This window comes from Ranitomeya imitator, chromosome 2, assembly GCF_032444005.1.
Source record: "Ranitomeya imitator isolate aRanImi1 chromosome 2, aRanImi1.pri, whole genome shotgun sequence".
Classification (NCBI taxonomy): Eukaryota; Metazoa; Chordata; class Amphibia; order Anura; family Dendrobatidae; genus Ranitomeya; species Ranitomeya imitator.
This window is the reverse complement of record NC_091283.1, coordinates 188,092,088-188,109,329: the sequence shown is the minus strand read 5'-3', so window position 1 is coordinate 188,109,329 and position 17,242 is coordinate 188,092,088. Positions and strand designations below refer to the sequence as shown.

Genomic DNA, 17,242 nt, shown 5'->3' with positions numbered 1-17,242 from the left:
ACGGACATGTGAAGAGGCTCATAGACATCACAGGTACAAGTTCTATCCGTGAAAACACGCAAGAAACTGACGTGTGCATGAGGCATAAAGGTCAGGGCACCCCTCATCTTCTAAGTGTCAGGACATTTTATTTTATTTTTCTGCATTTTTTTGATTGTTTCCCGAGCGCTTGCTTCAACATTTTTGACCAGCAGGATTTTTTTCCCCGCATTTTTCCATTATTTTTTGCTCATCCTTTACTGGCGTTTTCCGATTATTTTTTTTCCTCTAATCGATAATGAAAAAAAAAGAAACACTAGCAGTGAAGTGAAAATGCTGAAAAATCCACCTGGACATTCTTGGAACATTCCCATTGACTTGTACTGTAAAGTAGAGATCGTCTTCCGATCTGAAGAATGGTCCGCTCACTTATAGCCACTGTAGCATTAGGGTCTGAATACTGATACTCTGTATTGATTTTACTTATCTTTCTGTACTTATTTTATCACAACCGCTCACTGCTTTTATGTAATTATGTCCCATTGTTTTTGGTCTGAATTTTATGTATATTAATAAAATTTGATATATTTGGACATTTCCTGGTCGGTTTTTCTCTTTTTCTTCTTATTTTGGCAAACTTCCGATTGTCCGTTTGTCTTAAACCCATGGTAGTGGTTATTACAATTTATTATTTTCTTTACATACTTGTATAATTTCCTGCTTCCATTTGGGTATGCCTTTGTTGTTTTTAAGTTAAGACACTCAAAAGCCTGAACATACGAACATCGAGTCATTTTTACATAGAAATGTTCGTTCGTTTCAGCGCTTTCTGAGCGCTTTTTCAGGCGGCTTTTACAGAAGATCCTCCTGAAAAAGACATAGTTTGCACACACCCTTAGGCATCAGATACGCAAAACTTGCAGCCCAATAAACAGCCTGTTCGGGTCAGGAGCCATCTTTCCTGATTTCACCATGCACATGAATGTGCGACCAAGCAGTCTTGTGTTTTCAATAGGCATAGAGGGGGAAAAAAAAAAAAAATATGCTGCCAGATGTAGTCAGCGGCTTCTTAAAAGGATCAGGTGAGGACATGTCAACCTCCTGATCCTCTGACTGGGAAGTCAAGAGGTGCCCATATAGATGTCCGACTGGTCCCACTGAAATCTATCTGGATAAGTACCTTCAGTCTAAGTCCTATCTAAACGATTACCTATCCAAGTCGTCATGCAACGGCTGATAATTCATCTGATAGCATTCAATACGTTTGAGGAAATCTTCCACCACTTTTTCCCGATCACAGTCCTTATAGTCCGGACTCGATAACTTCACTTGCTGGAGGGAAAAAAGGAAATAATATAAATGAAAAAAATGTAAGAATGGGTTCCGGCACATCATTATTTCCATCTACGATCCATGGAGCTTACTGTGATATTTTCAGCAATGATGTCTGGATCATCGCAGATCGATTCAATGAAGAAAACCTTATGAGTGGGGAAAAAAAAGAGAGAAGTTATTGAATAAAAAAGTCCGATACACAGTCCAAAGTAACCAACCCGAACTGGCCCATAGCCAACAATCAGCAGTCACCTTTACCCGGCCGATTTACACGGTCTCTACAATAAAATTATGCATGTGGCTGTTAGTTGGCTGTTAGTTAGCTGCAGCAGGAGCCTCCCCCCTCTGTCCTGTCTACAGTAGATAGTCAAGGCCAGCCCCCTCAGCCTATTTCCCAGCTGTACATGGAAAGATCAGGAGGAAATAATCCGGTGACACTCCTAGGGTTAGCTGTATGATCGATGCCATGTGTACTCGTCTAAATCTCAGACATTGTCCAGGGTTCATTACGGGGATTATAAACGGATTACTCTCTGCAGTGGATTATTTGATCACTCGATGTATGGCTGGCCGTGCAGTAAAGCATGGCGGCGGTCACTTTAATGCTGCTCGCCAGCTCGTATTAATTACACTCCCGGGTACAAAACTGAAGATCAATTCACTACTGGCAATTATCCACGGCAAAAATGGGATTTTGCAATGGACCTAGTTTATTTGTAGCCAGACATATGACACAAGAGCGTCTATGAGGACAGGGTATTAAAGAGCACGGGCTCCACACATATTACATCACTGCTAATGCAAAGCTGCCAGGGGCACAAAACCTTGTAATCTAGTAGAAAAAAAAACATGTCTGCGCATTGGCTAAAATAAATCAATATAATGGGACATTTTCCTATCCTTGCTGCCCCATTGGGACTCCAACTGCTTTAACCCTCCAGATCGCCACAATGCAGACTGGACATTGTTAGCAAACCCTAACGATATGCCACCAGTGCCTACCCTAAAACCGCCCCTTTAATGATGCAGAGGGAATATTTTGTCATTTGTGGAAAGTAAATCACCAATGACCACCAATATAAAAAATCTTGCCAAACCAAGCACAGGCGTTCGGTGCACCCTAGGAGTGGCCAAAACGTACGTTGTGTTCTTACCAGCTTGTTTTCATTCTGTCTCCACGCTTCTATTTCTTGATTGACAGGAGCTGGAGGAAGGTGGAGATGGATGCAAAACAAGTAGGAGGAAAGGTCTCTGAACCTCTCGGCCAAGCCAAGGGGGCTTTGACAATTTGTGCTTGGTTGGAACAGTCATTTTGTGCTGACCTAATTTAATGGGGTATTCCTGTGTCGCTCGTTTCCACATCATTGGTGATGGGTCCACGATTGGCAGGTATCACGTACGTGTCTTACTAATGACTAGGAACCATGCATGTGTCTTTGTGAGGGGTGTGGGGTCTTCCCATTACCGGCACTGCTCGCCTCTGATGAAGTGAGCAGCACTGGGCAACAACTTTAATGGTCAATTCCACAAAAAAATCAGCCCACATTCTATAATCAGGAGGCTCCAATGTGTATAAGCGGCTCCTTGTAGACAGTACCTTGAAGCCGCGCTCCTTTGCAAACTGCAGGATCATGGCTCTTCTTTCTCTAGTGGTGTTGGTGGCATCAAAGACCTAAAATATAGATTTCAATCCATTACATATCCGTGCAGAGCGACTCCATATATCCAAGAATTAAAGGGATGGACAATCATCGGAATGGGCGCCATGTCATACCGCATTTTCCCCTGTGGCATGCTGCGTCTTCTCCTGCAAAGGCATTGTACCTAATGATCGCCCACCAGTCTGATCGTGGGATTACACCTGGATCCTCAGGCTTTAGGAAGTTTTCACGACACAGCAGGAGAGCTACATGGCAAACACACCTCTGCTACATCGCACGTATTTTATCACATTACTTACGGCTACTTGTCCCTGTTCCCTGGTCAGATAAGTATGGACGTCTCTCAGGGCGTTCAGTGCACACTGCCTGTAAAAGATCACAGACAAAGCTTAGGTCAACAATGGCTGTCAATCAAGAAAGAGGAGGTGGGAGTGCCTGTGCTTGGTTTGAACAGTCGTTTTGTGATATGATCATAGGAATTAAGATCCATTTCTGTGGTCGCTTGTGAGACGGGAGATCTGCCACTTACTTTCCAGCATCCCTGGCTCTTCTTTCGTTTAGGCGTCCTGGCTCGTTGTCACAAGGCAACGATGATGTTGTACCAGGCCGGCTAATCAAAAGAAGAGCCAGGGATACCGCAGGAAAGAGTCCAGCGGCCTATGCACTGCACTGATTAACCCCATATCTGTAGGTTAAAATCATTTTTTTCCCTTTAAGGTCACCCATTTTGTGCCTGCTAGGAACTAAAATAACATCTCAGGAGAGCTGCATTAAATGTCAGTCTTAATAAATGCTTGTATTTCCTTTGGGGGTAAAACAAACCTGGATCATCATCCCTTATAGCTGCGTTGTGCAGTCCCTCAGTAATTCTTCCTAGAGATGTATGAATAAAGTGACATCTGGGCGTTGTCAGTCGGGGGGTGTGTCTCCACATATTCTGATACTGACCAATTAGCGCTGCAGGCATCAGACTATATAGGGAAACGCCCCTTCAATGAGATTTCACTGGTAACACCCACTTGTCAATTTATTCATAAGCTGTCGGGAGGAATAACAGAGGAATGACAGAATATAGAATTATACAAAAACAATCTATTTTTCTATGTCATGGGGAATATTACAGACTGTAACTCGGGGTCAGTACTGATAGTATTAGAGTCCAGAGCTGGATTTATAACTCCGTCCTAGTGTGTCAGCCATGTTTTATTAACCCCGTACAACCAAGTTGTACAAATATGCAGAAAATATTGTACAGTTGCTTAACTAGCAATTAACAATGAAGGAATTGCTCCCAATGACTGTATTAGTGATATATAAATATGGTAAGAAGAGAAACGTCCTGAAAGTTCACGCCTGCAGACAAGGCTGACACTCACTTTCGGATTTGCATGGCCTCCTGGTTGTCAGAGCGGAAGAATTCGTAGTTTTTATAAGTCTGCACGGCCTCCCGGCGGTACTGTCCCACGTTAAATACTATGGAGAGAGGAGACAAGTCAGCGCGGAGACCATAAAATGAAGCAAAGGTGTTAGTCATCATTCAGGGAGAGGACGGCCGGGCTGAACGTCCTAGGATATCCTCGGTTGTCATGCGTTATAGGACGTCACCAATTGCTCAGCCTAAAACCTGAAATTTCAGAAATTCAGGTTCCACTGCAGCTGCTTCCAAGATCACAGTAAAATCTTAGGATACCCTGCCTCTGTTGCTCCTATTGGAAATTTATGAACAACTGGGTGTTACCGGTTGCTGCACATTGCCCAATCAAATCTGAGTGTTCCAGACCGCCCCCAAGGTACAGGGCACAGTGGTAGCTCCCAGTTGTCAACTTCGTCTAGATTTCCAGGAGGAATAACAGAGGTACAGTGTCTCCAGAAATGTTACTTCTCGTAGAATATAGGTATTGATCAAAACAGATATGTCAGGAGTGGTGAATCCTGGACTAACAGTTTCTGGGGTGCCTTAAATCTAACGTGACTATGTCCCCGTAGGTATTTTTATGTCAAATTTTAAATATTGTAGAATGGAAACTTCTCCAAGTTTTACAGAATTTTTCAAAATTTGCTTGTTGGCATATCTGGAGGCCTAAAGGGGTATCCGGCCCCGTTCACGTCCGCATCGGAGGCAGGTAGTGCCAATGACCTTACGACCCCGCACATCTGGGCAGACGCACGCACGTTCAGCCGGTACTGGTCATAAGGATAAGACACGGGCGCGAATGTTATGGAAGGTGCGTGGGAAAGTAGCATCACCTCCAAAGTGGAAGTAGGTGCTGCTGAAAAATCCCTTTATGGGTGGCTTCAAAAACTACATCTGCAGTGTCATTTGTTTTTTCTTTTGCAGCAATTTTCCAAAATGCTGCATTTTTACTCCTATTTTCTGGAAAAGGCAGCAAGAAAAAAAAAAGATGTAGATTGACTTTAGGAAGGGTACCTTTTATTTATTCCTTTTACTATGGGCGTTTGTTAAACTTTTGGAAATATAATTTTTAACGTCTTAACCCAATGGGGTTATCCCTCGAAAAACAATAATCCATCACCGGGTATGAATGTTGGGGCTCCCCCACTTTTGGTATACCCAGTGATCACTAGAACGGGGGTCCTGATCTCTACTGGATTCCTCTTCACTGCATGATCCTAGCGAGGCAGAGAATGAAATGAGGAGTGATCATTGCCGCTCCATCCCATGCCTGTGGAGCTAATGGAAACAGTAAAGAGATATACTTGGTCATCCATCAGCCCCATATACATTCGCTGATCCATTCAAACTCTACCTTGCCATCTTGTTGCAGTGAGCCAGATCGTCAGGGCTGACTACCACAATCTATTCTAGTCAAGCTGGGGGAACTCTGTGGATAGGTGATAAAGTCCTTCATAAAGGGAAACTCTCAGTGAGAATTTACTACTGAAACTAGTTATACAGCTATATAGCTCTTAGTACAACAATAAAAATGATACCTATCTTGTAGTAATCAGATGTGCCAGTGCTGAGATATCAAGCTTTGAAATCATATGCAAAGTAACCAGGAAGTGCATTGTGAGCAGAATGTATTAACACGCCCCCAATGCACTTCCAGGCTCATTTGCATGTGGCTTTATAGCTTGATATCTCAGCGCTGGCACATCGGATTACTACAAAATAGGTATCATTCGTGTTGTTCTACAATACATACAGCCATACTAATACAGTTATATGAAAAAGTTTGGGCACCCCTATTAATCTTAAGCTTAATGTTTTATAAAAATTGTTTTTTTTTTTCAACAGCTATTTCAGTTTCATATCTCTAATAACTGTTGGACACAGTAATGTTTCTGCCTTGAAATGAGGTTTATTGTACTAACAGAAAATGTGCAATCTGCATTCAAACAAAATTTGACAGGTGCATAAGTATGGGCACCCTTATCATTTTCTTGTTTTAAATACTCCTACCTACTTTTTACTGACTTACTAAAGCACTTTTTTTGGTTTTCTAACCTCAGTGAGCTTTCAACTTCATAGCCAGGTGTATGCAATCATGAGAAAAGCTACTTAAAGTGGCCACTTGCAAGTTGTTCTCCTGTTTGAATCTCCTCTGAAGAGTGGCATCATGGGCTCCTCAAAACAACTGTCTAATGATCTGAAAACAAAGATTATTCAACATAGTTGTTCAGGGGAAGGATACAAAAAGCTGTCTCAGAGATTTAATCTGTCAATTTCCACTGTGAGGAACATAGTAAGGAAATGGAAGAACACAGGTACAGTTCTTGTTAAGGCCAGAAGTGGCAGGCCAAGAAAAACATCAGAAAGGCAGAGAAGAAGAATGGTGAGATCAGTCAAGGACAATCCTCAGACCACCTCCAGAGAGCTGCAGCATCAACTTGCTGCAGATGGTGTCACTGTGCATCGGTCAACTATACAACACACTTTGCACAAGGAGAAGCTGTATGGGAGAGTGATGCGAAAGAAGCAGTTTCTGCAAGCACGCCACAAACAGAGTTGGCTGAGGTATGCAAAAGCACATTTGGAGAAGCCAATTTCTTTTTGGAAGAAGGTCCTGTGGACTGATGAAACCAAGATTGAGTTGTTTAGTCATACAAAAAGGCGTAATGCATGGTGGCCAAAAAACACAGCATTCCAAGAAAAACACTTGCTACCCACAGTAACATTTGGTGGAGGTTCCATCATGTTTTGGGGCTGTGTGGCCAATGCCGGCAACGGGAATCTTGTTAAAGTTGAGGGACGCATGGATTCCTCTCAGTATCAGCAAATTCTTGACAATAATGTTTATGAATCAGTGACAAAGTTGAAGTTACGCAGGGGATGGATCTTTCAGCAAGACAATGATCCAAAACACCGCTCCAAATCTACTCAGGCATTCATGCAGAGGAACAATTACACTGTTCTGGAATGGCCATCCCAGTCCCCAAACCTGAATATCATTGAACATCTGTGGGATCATTTGAAGAGGGCTGTCCATGCTCGGCGACCATCAAACTTAACTGAACTGGAATTGTTTTGTAAAGAGGAATGGTCAAAAATACCTTCATCCAGGATCCAGGAACTCATTAAAAGCTACAGGAAGCGATTAGAGGCTGTTATTTTTGCAAAAGGAGGATCTACTAAATATTAATGTCACTTTTCTGGTGGGGTGCCCATACTTATGCACCTGTCAAATTTTGTTTGAATGCAGATTGCACATTTTCTGTTAGTACAATAAACCTCATTTCAAGGCAGAAACATTACTGTGTCCAACAGTTATTAGATACTAGATGGTGGCCCGATTCTAACGCATCGGGTATTCTAGAATATGCATGTCCACGTAGTATATTGCCCATTTACGTAGTATATTGCCCAGCCACATAGTATACAGCACAGAGCCACGTAGTATATTGTCCAGCCATTTAGTATACAGCACAGAGCCACGTAGTATATTGTCCAGCCACGTAGTATACAGCACAGAGCCACGTAGTATATTGCACAGCGACGTAGTATACAGCACAGAGCCACGTATGTCACAGGTTAAAAAAATAAAAAATAAACATACTCACCTAACGATCCGAGGGCCCCTTGCAGTTGAACATACTCACCATTCTTGTCGCTGCTCCTCAGCGTCCCGTCTCTCCACTTCCTGGGATCCAACGGCGCTGTGCAGATGGCCGCGCGGCTGCCGCCATCTTGCGTTCCCCGGATGCGTTGCGAAATTACCCATATGACTTGGCGGTCTTCTGGGTAATTTCGCAAAGCATCGCTGGGAAAGGAAGATGGCGGCAGGCGCGAGCGGCTCAGCGGACAACGGAGGGTGAGTATAGCAGGTTTTTTTTTTTTTAACTATTTTTAACATTACTTTCTTTTACTATTGATGCCGCATAGGCAGCATCAATAGTAAAAGGTTGGGGACACACAGGGTTAATAGCGGCGGTAACGGAATGCGTTACCCGCGGCATAACGCGGTCCGTTGCCGCCGGCATTAACCCTGTGTTAGCGGTGACCGGAGGGGAGTATGGAGCGGGCGCCGGGGATACTGACTGCGGGGAGCGGAGCGCCGGGGACACTGACTGCGGGGAGCGGAGCGCCGGGGACACTGACTGCGGGGAGCGGAGCGCCGGGGACACTGACTGCGGGGAGCGGAGCGCCGGGGACACTGACTGCGGGGAGCGGAGCGCCGGGGACACTGACTGCGGGGAGCGGAGCGCCGGGGACACTGACTGCGGGGAGTATGGAGCGGGCGCCGGGGACACTGACTGCGGGGAGTACGGAGCGGCCATTTTCTTCCGGACTGTGCCCGTCGCTGATTGGTCGTGACTGTTTTGCGGCGACCTATCAGCGACTTGGATTTCCATGATAGACAGAGGCCACGACCAATGAATATCCGTGACAGAAGGACAGACAGACAGATGGAAGTACCCCTTAGACAATCATGTATATAGATATGAAACTGAAATAGCTGTTGCAAAAAAAAATTATTTTTATAAAACATTAAGCTTAAGATTAATAGGGGTGCCCAAACTTTTTCATATAACTGTATATGCAGTAGTAACATTGTCCCGAAAGGTTCCCTTTAAGTGTCGCAGTCTTGTTATAAGAAGCCAAATATCTGATTATTCTTGGACTGTGAAAAACATAGGGGAATGTAAGGTGATGGAAATGAGGACGGTGGCACCATTCCACTGGTGTAGACATTTACCTTTTGTTGGGGTTCCAATCCAGTTGAGGTAGCGGGTGAGTTTCTTGGAGATGTACGTCTTTCCTCTGGCAGGGAGCCCCACCATGATGATCATCGTGGGGGAGTTGGTGAACTGAGGTATAGAGGCTGCAAAAGACGGGTGAGGATCTTTAATGTTGGCCAATCAAATATGTTTTTCATCAACCAAAGGCTCCCAGAACTTGATGACAGGAGCTACAGCCCCCTAACGTTTTATTCGGTAGGGGACATGGAAAACTAATTTTTACTGATACTCAATGTAGAGGGAAAAAAAAAGTATTAAAAAAAAAACAAAACAGTTTTTTTCTCTCTCACAGAAACAGCTCAGTCCCAGCCAACCTTTTTTCGCTGAACCTCTACACTAATTCCCAAGAAGTTGGAGGTTCCTTGGAATAGTGGAAAAAGGTCAATTTCATTAAATAGTGGAAAAGGTTGAGTTATTTATTTCCAGTATAGAAATTCCCTAATGAACAGGTTATTTCCATTTTTGCAAGTTATTGCCTATCTAAAGGATAGGCGAAAACTTGCTGATCACAAGGGCTCCAACCAGTGAGACCATTTCCGATCCTGAGAACAGGACTCTAAAATGACCCACTCCAGGAACAGCAGATAAGCTCCGAATTGATAGGAGCTGATCTGCGATTCTCAGCAGCAGATGCTACACATTGACCTGAGCTGTTCAGCTCCATTCAGTCTTTACATCCAGCTACCGAAGCTAATCACTGCTGATCAGTGGGGTGCCGAGTATTGGACCCCTCCCATGTGACATTATTAACCTCTCCTCAGGATATATATTTTTTTCAATTTAAAGGGGTTGTTGAGGAATAAAAGAGGTGCTATCACTTGCTCAAACAAATTGAGCTTAAATACATTGCAAAAATCCCTGAGCTCCCCTGATTCTGCCACTCTTTTCCGTTTTGTGTTGCGTCGCTCCATTGCAGAGATATTCATATTATTTATTTTGGAGCACAGAATGTGAAATTTCTACTTGCAGGCCAACTGGTCATTTCTTCAGAGTTTTATCTTTGGGCGTGCGCTTTAACCGTTTCCTCCTGGATGGTAGTAATCACAACTCGGAAGCTGATCTAGCAGTGTATCAGGCTCTGATGCTGCCTGTGATTGGCAGTGTCTGGGAGGAAGGGGTGAAAGTGCACACCTCCAGTGAAGACTGAAGAAACGCCCGGTTGGTCTGCAAGCAGAAATTTCACATACTGCTTTCCAAAAGCAACAAATGTAAATATCTCTGCAATGGAGCGACGCAACGCAAAATGGAAAAGAGTGGCAGAATCAGGGAAGCTCAAGAATTTTTACAAGATATTTAACTTATCTTTTTTTTTTTTTTTTTAAGCAAGTGGTGGGTCCTCAAATTTAACTGTATAGGAAGGAGCATTGGACTGCACTTTCTACACAGAAGAAAAAAAAAATAAAAACATTTACCATGGCATAGGTTTTTTTTGGTGGACGCATGTCCTGACAATTGTCCAGACTGTGGCCATTTCTGGATATATAGTATAAGTGTATTTGCCGGACAGTAACCATAAACGCCTACTTGAGTGGCAGATAAATACTTTATTTCTTCTGATTATGGCTACTGCACAACTGGAGTGAGCACAGTGACCATGGGCACCATGCCATCTGCCATGCTGGTGAATAGAGATGGCGTTCTTGTGAATGCCAGGAAGGTCTCATTCTTATGCGCAGCAGTAGCATTTGAAGACTTGCTGCCATCTCCAGCTGGGCTGTATGCCCAATACAACTGTGCCAGCTTCTAGAGGTTAACCCTGCTATTGTCTTCGGTCAAAAACGACCGACCTTGAACTTCAATATTCTTTAAAATATTCAAGATGCGGCTCTGAAACCTGTGGCCGACTGACCCATCCTCATTTAAGTCAATCAACCACAAGTTTCAGAACCACATCTTGAACACCCAAAAAAATACCAAAGTTCAAAATCGGTCTCCCCAGACCGAAGACAACAGCAGGGTTAAAAGGGTATGAGGCAAACCGAGCGTGTCGGCTACATTGCTTATACTTGGACAAGTTTTTTCAAAACTGTCTGGGGGCATTTAGAGATGGTTTTACCCCTTATTTTGCCATTTTCAACCATCACATGCATGTTCATTTAGGCCGAGCGTGCATGTGTTCTCAAACTGCTTGCTGCCAGACAGCTCTTATCTCATCGTATCAAAACAAAAGATCAGACATGTTGAAATTGTATGATCCTTCTTTCTCATGACATCTGCTTCCAGAAAAAGTGTCAGGAGACCCCCTCATACCCACTGCTAATATGTGTAGGGACTGCTGCCTATACAGAAACCCCATTACAAGTGTCGAGAGTGTGAGATGTGTATATGAGCTGGTGTGTGTGTGTGTGATATCTATAGTGTGTATGTGTGACATCTGTAGTGTGTGTGTGTGCGTGATATCTGTAGTGTGTGTGTGTGTGATATCTGTAGTGTTTGTGAGGCAGGGGCGTAACTACCACGTTCGCAGCGTTCGCCGCTGCAACCGGGTCTGGCAAGTCAGGGTCCCGACAGGTCAGAGGCACATGACTCCGACCGTCGCAGCCGCCGCAGTGAACTATACCGGCGTCTATGATGCCGGTACAGTTCAAAGCAATGATGGAGGAGAGAGCGTCAGCTGATGCTCCCTCTTCCATCATTCCCCTCTGCCTCTGACACTGTGGGTGCGTGATGACATCACTTCATCGTGCACCCACTGTGTGCGGGGCCCAGGCAGTGCAGCATCTGTACAGGTGATTGTGGCTGCCATATTGGCAAAGCTTGTGGTGGCTGCTGGGACCGGGAACAGGCGGCTCCGGAGCTAGTGGGGGGCACGTGGACCGAGCCGCCCAGGAGGGGGATGCCGCAGCGGCTCAGCCATGTGGAGGATCCGGGGATGAACATGGAGGTGTACGGGACCGGCAGAAGTGAGGTGTGTTTTCTGCCGTGTGTTGCCGTCTCGGCCCCCAGCGTCCCTGGCCCCCTGTGACACCAGCCCCGTTTCCTCCCTGCTCTTCCGTGCCCCATGTCCTAGTAGGTCCCCAGGTTCAGGTCATTGTGCTCCTCCGGGCCCCCCGTACACACCTTGTTCCTGGTCCCCCAATGCTCTCCATCTCTCGTGCCCTGAGTCCTCCTGCATTCCCTGCCCCGTCCCCGTGTTACTCGTCTGCCCTGCTCTCAAGTCTCCCCTGTCCCCTTTCTCACCGTGTGTTCTCCATCTACGCTGTCCTTGTAATCCCTGTGCCCCCTTCTTCCCTCCTCCCAAGTCTCCCCCCCGTCTTCCTCTGTCCCCTTGCAGCCCTTGCGTCCCAATCTACTCTGCTCTCGGAGTCCCATTGTGTCCTCTTGTGCCTGTCACCCTTGCCCCCTAGTCCCTGTGTGTCCCATTGTGCCCTTCTCCCCTTCCTCCTAGTCCCTATGTGTCCCCTTGTGCTTGTATCCCTTGTCCGCGTGTGTAGCCTTGTGTCACTGTCCCTTGCCCACTAGTCCCTGTGTGTCCCCTTGCGCCTGTCTCCCTTGTCCCCTTATGCTTGTGTCCCTTGTCCTCGTGTGCCAGTCTCCCTTTCCCATTAGTCCCTGTGTCCCCTTGTCAGTCTCCCTGGCCAACTAGTCCCTATGTGTCCCCTTGTGTCAGTCTCCCTTGCCCACTAGTCCCCTTGCAACCTTCTCCCCTGCCTCCTAGCCCCCATGTGTCCCCTTGTGCCTGTCTTCCTTGCTCCCTAGCCCCCCTATGTTACCCTTGTGCCTTTCTCCCCTAGCCCCCTTGTGTCCTTCTCCCCTGCCCCCTAGTCACCATTTGCTTGTGTCTTTCTCATTGCCCCTGTATGGAGGGGCTGCATTACACTATGACGGGGGCTGCATTATATTCTATGGGGGTTACATTGTATTGTATGGCAGGGCTGCAGTATACTCTGTGGGGTGGCTGTATTATACTATATGTGGGCTGCATTATACTGAATCGAGGACTATGGGGAATATATTATACTATATGAAGAACTAGGGTGCATCATACTATGGAAAGTGAATTGTACGACATGGATGACTATGGCGGTGCATTATACTATATGGAGCACTATGAGGAGTGTATTATACTATATGGAGGACTGAGGAGTGTATTATACTATATGGAGGACTATGTGGAGTGTATTATACTATATGGAGCACTACGAAGAGTGTATTATGCTATATGGAGCACTATGAGGAGTGTATTTTAATATATGGAGGAGTGTATTATAGTATATGGGGGACTATGGGGAGTGTATTATACTATAAGGAGGACTATGGGGGTGCATTATACTTCTTATATGGATCCCCATGACATCTATGTTAGCCTCTGATGAGTATAATGGTTTATTTTATTTTATACATTACATAACAATGGCAGCACAGGGGACAAATATATGCCAGGATGGGGAACTGGATAGTTATGCAACTGAGGTCATACTATACAACTTTGCAATAAAGCTATAGTGTGCAATATTAATAGGGAAAATGTGAATTTGGGTGGAAAATATTTTGCCATGGTGGGGGGGGGATGCATTTGAAAGTTCGCATCGGGGCCCATAACTTTGTAGTTACGCCACTGCAAGTGTGTATTAAGGGAAGAAGGGGGAGAGTCCGTTTCAGGACCCCACTATAACAGCACCATGGACAGAGTGCACAGGGGATAATCTGGGTTTATGATATACGATTTTGACTTTGTAGTATGAAATATAGGAAATTAGTACATCCCCATACATAGGACAGAGATAAGAAAAATGTCCGTCACCTCCATAAAGTCTCAAAGTTCCAAAAATGTATTTAAATAAGGGTAAAAGAAAAAAAAGGTTTGTGTGTTTACAGAGCTTGTGAAATGTGCCGCAGAGATCAGCAGCTCCGACCGTGGAGTGTAATTTAAACCAGAGGCATGTGGACGACAGGGCGAAACGCCGCACACAACGCACGCCGTGTCACATCTCAATAATGCCTCATGGAGATCCATACAGGTCATAGGAAAGTTTTCAGCCGCTTGTTGAAGGGTGACAGGTTTATGGCTCGACATTAGACGCCCGCAAAACAATCAAATCTTTTATTATTGGATGTCCCATAAACAACATATTGCACGTATGCACAGAATAAATGTATGAGCATGGAGGATCCCAAAGTCCTGTGTGAACGGAGCAGTACTGAGCATGTGCGACCACCGCGCTATCAACTGTCTATGGGACTGGTGGTCGTAATTACTCACTATTTACTCCATTCATTCAAAGGCCTCACATTTTCAGGAATCGATGTGGGTCTCAGGATCTGGACCACCAGGGATTATATACTTATATATCTTTTGGATTAGGGATAAATGTTTTTTTTTTCAATGGCACGGCCCCTTTAACTGGACCTGAGATGTACTAGATATTCTACATTATCTTACATCATGAAATCATGAAAAGCACCCCATCACTGTAAGTGGTTATCCGCCTTTGCAAACAATTTTTTCCCTTTAAATGCATGTATTTTAGGCTAAAACTCATTTTTGCAATTGGGTTTCCTTAAAAATGTTGCCCTGTTTGGGCTTTACAGGCTCTTTGCTTCCTGCCATGTTTTGTTTTGATGTGCTCTGTGGTCATAAATCAGCAGGGTGAAGAGCTCAGAAAAAAAAGAGTTACAACCTCTCCGATCACAACAAGCTCTCTGACAGATTCTCAGCTAACTAATTCTGCAGCCAGCAATTGACAATGCAACACAGAGACTAAAGAAGGCAAAAGGTGCAACATATTTACTGAAAATGGTTTGTTTCCCGGCATATTGTACTTTGATGTGGTCATAAATCGGCAGCGAGAGGAGCTCAGAAAAAAGAGTTACAAACTCCGATCACAAGCTCTCTGACAGATTATCAGTTATGGTAACTAATTCTGCAGCCAGCAATAGACAATGCAACACTGAGGCTAAAGAAGGCAAAAGGTGCAAAATATTTACTGATAATGGTTTGTTTCCCAGCATATCGTACTTTGATGTGGTCATAAATCGGCAGCGAGAGGAGCTCAGAAAAAGAGAGTTACAAACTCTGATCACAACAAGCTCTCTGACAGATTATCAGTTAACTCATTCTGCAGCCAGCAATAGACAATGCAACACCGAGGCAAAAGAAGGCAAAAGGTGCAAAATATTTACTGATAATGGTTTGTTTCCCGGCATATTGTACTTTGATGTGGTCATAAATCGGCAAGAGGAGCAATGAAAACAAGAAGAGTTACAAACTCTCCGATCACAACAAGCTCTCTGACAGATTCTCAGTTATGGTAACTAATTCTGCATCCAGCAATAGACAATGCAACACCGAGGCTAAAGAAGGCAAAAGGTGCAAATATTTACTGATAATGGTTTGTTTCCCGGCATATTGTACTTTGATGTGGTCGTAAATCAGCAGCGAGAGGAGCTCAGAAAGAGTTACAAACTCTCCGAACACAACAAGCTCTCTGACAGATTCTCAGTTAATTAATTCTGCATCCAGCAATAGACAATGCAACACTGAGGCTAAAGAAGGCAAAAGGTGCAAAATATTTACTGATAAAGGTTTGTTTCCTGGCATATTCTACTTTGATGTGGTCATAAATCGGCAAGAGGAGCAACGAAAACAAGAAGAGTTACAAACTCTCCGATCACAACAAGCTCTCTGACAGATTCTCAGTTAACTAATTCTGCATCCAGCAATAGACAATGCAACACCGAGGCTAAAGGCAAAATATTTACCGATAATGATTGTATACATGCATTGAAGTATTTTGCACACCAGTTAGATCACCGGGACATGGTACCGGTTCGCCCTGACAGTCACCGCCATCATGTCACCCCTGTAGGGTCAGATTAATATTTGCCAGGAAAAGCAAGGAGCACAGACAAGGTGATTACTTGAGAAGTGTCCCCAGCCCCAGGATCAGCCATGGGCCATGCACTCACATCCTCTCCTCTGCTGCAGCCTCTCACTCTGGTGAGGGATCCATATTTTCTGCAGCCTGGTCTGCTTCAGTTCCCTCAGCATGTCAGCCATCTGCTGCTTCTGGGTCTTCAGTGCCTGAGCACAATCTGGGTCGGTGCCCTGGGTCTGCATGGCCACAGATGACCTAAGGGGCTGGCACCTGATGTGGCCGTGCCCTGTGTGTGGGGCACCTCGTGTACCTTATCTGTAGGAGCAGATAGCCAGCTGTGTGGACTGAACAGTCACTCCACTCCTCCTCCTGAACTAGAAACCCTGCCAAAATGGGAGGGACCCACAGGGACCATCCCCAACCCAGAGGAGGCCAGGAACTAGAAATGTGAACAGTGCACTGGATTCATATCCGCCATTCACAGGTCAATGGAGTGCAAGCTCCTCGGAACAATGGGCCTAACTATGGCCAAGGAGAGAAGCGATTCACCTCTGCCGCCTAGGACAGATTGTACATGTGGGAAAATCTCCAAGTGACCCAGATTATCACCCCCCCAAAAAATGCAATGAGCCGATTAAAATCTGTACTGTAGAAAAACACAGCTACTAATCCTGCCGACATTTATCACAACTTAACAAAAAAAAGTCAAAAAGCAAAGAAACAAACAAAAGAAAGAGGAAAAAAAAAATCCAAATTGAAACAAAAGAAAAACAAAACAATGAAACAAAAAAAAAAAAAGAAATGAGAAAGAAAAAATCAAACAGGTAAAGGAGAACAAAATAAAAATAATAAAAAAAATCGAACAAAAGAAATAGAAAAACAAAAAAAGGGAAAAAAAGTGTGCACAAAATTGGTTCATTGCATTGTAAAAGAAAACAAAGCACAGTCAGTGGGGGTGCCCACTGAAGTCAGTCCATGCCCTTCCCCCGCCATGTGGTGCTTTATATTCCAGTAGTTACATAAGACAGGGCTTCAGCTTTGACAGATGGTAGTGGACACGATGTGACTAATGGGGGTGACGTGGGTACAGTCGCACACATTCAGAGGGTCCGGAGCTTTAAATGACACTTTATAATAGAAAAATATTTAGAATTGAGAGTCCTCAGTGGTTGATACCTTTTAATGGCTAACTGAAAAGATGGTAACAAATGGACCAGATGGACCGAGTTCGAACTCGGCTTCAGGAAA

The 17,242-nt window shown here is 44.6% G+C and overlaps 1 protein-coding gene across 2 annotated transcripts in view; it reads right to left on the bottom strand.

Annotated features, from left to right (window-relative positions):
* Positions 1-16,378, bottom strand: part of PFKFB1 (6-phosphofructo-2-kinase/fructose-2,6-biphosphatase 1) — a 31,103-nt gene extending 14,725 nt beyond the window's left edge. The window contains exons 1-7 of one of the 2 annotated variants that reach the window (XM_069748349.1): positions 16,086-16,378; positions 9,134-9,259; positions 4,352-4,448; positions 3,275-3,341; positions 2,912-2,986; positions 1,404-1,460; positions 1,190-1,311 (exon numbers count right to left, since the gene is read on the bottom strand). In XM_069748349.1, the coding sequence (XP_069604450.1) occupies positions 1,190-1,311; positions 1,404-1,460; positions 2,912-2,986; positions 3,275-3,341; positions 4,352-4,448; positions 9,134-9,259; positions 16,086-16,236 (695 nt within the window). In that variant the 5' untranslated portion in view covers positions 16,237-16,378. The remainder of the gene's footprint in view (positions 1-1,189; positions 1,312-1,403; positions 1,461-2,911; positions 2,987-3,274; positions 3,342-4,351; positions 4,449-9,133; positions 9,260-16,085) is intronic. The other variant, XM_069748350.1, reaches the window with a different exon arrangement.
* Positions 16,379-17,242: the final 864 nt, after the last annotated feature.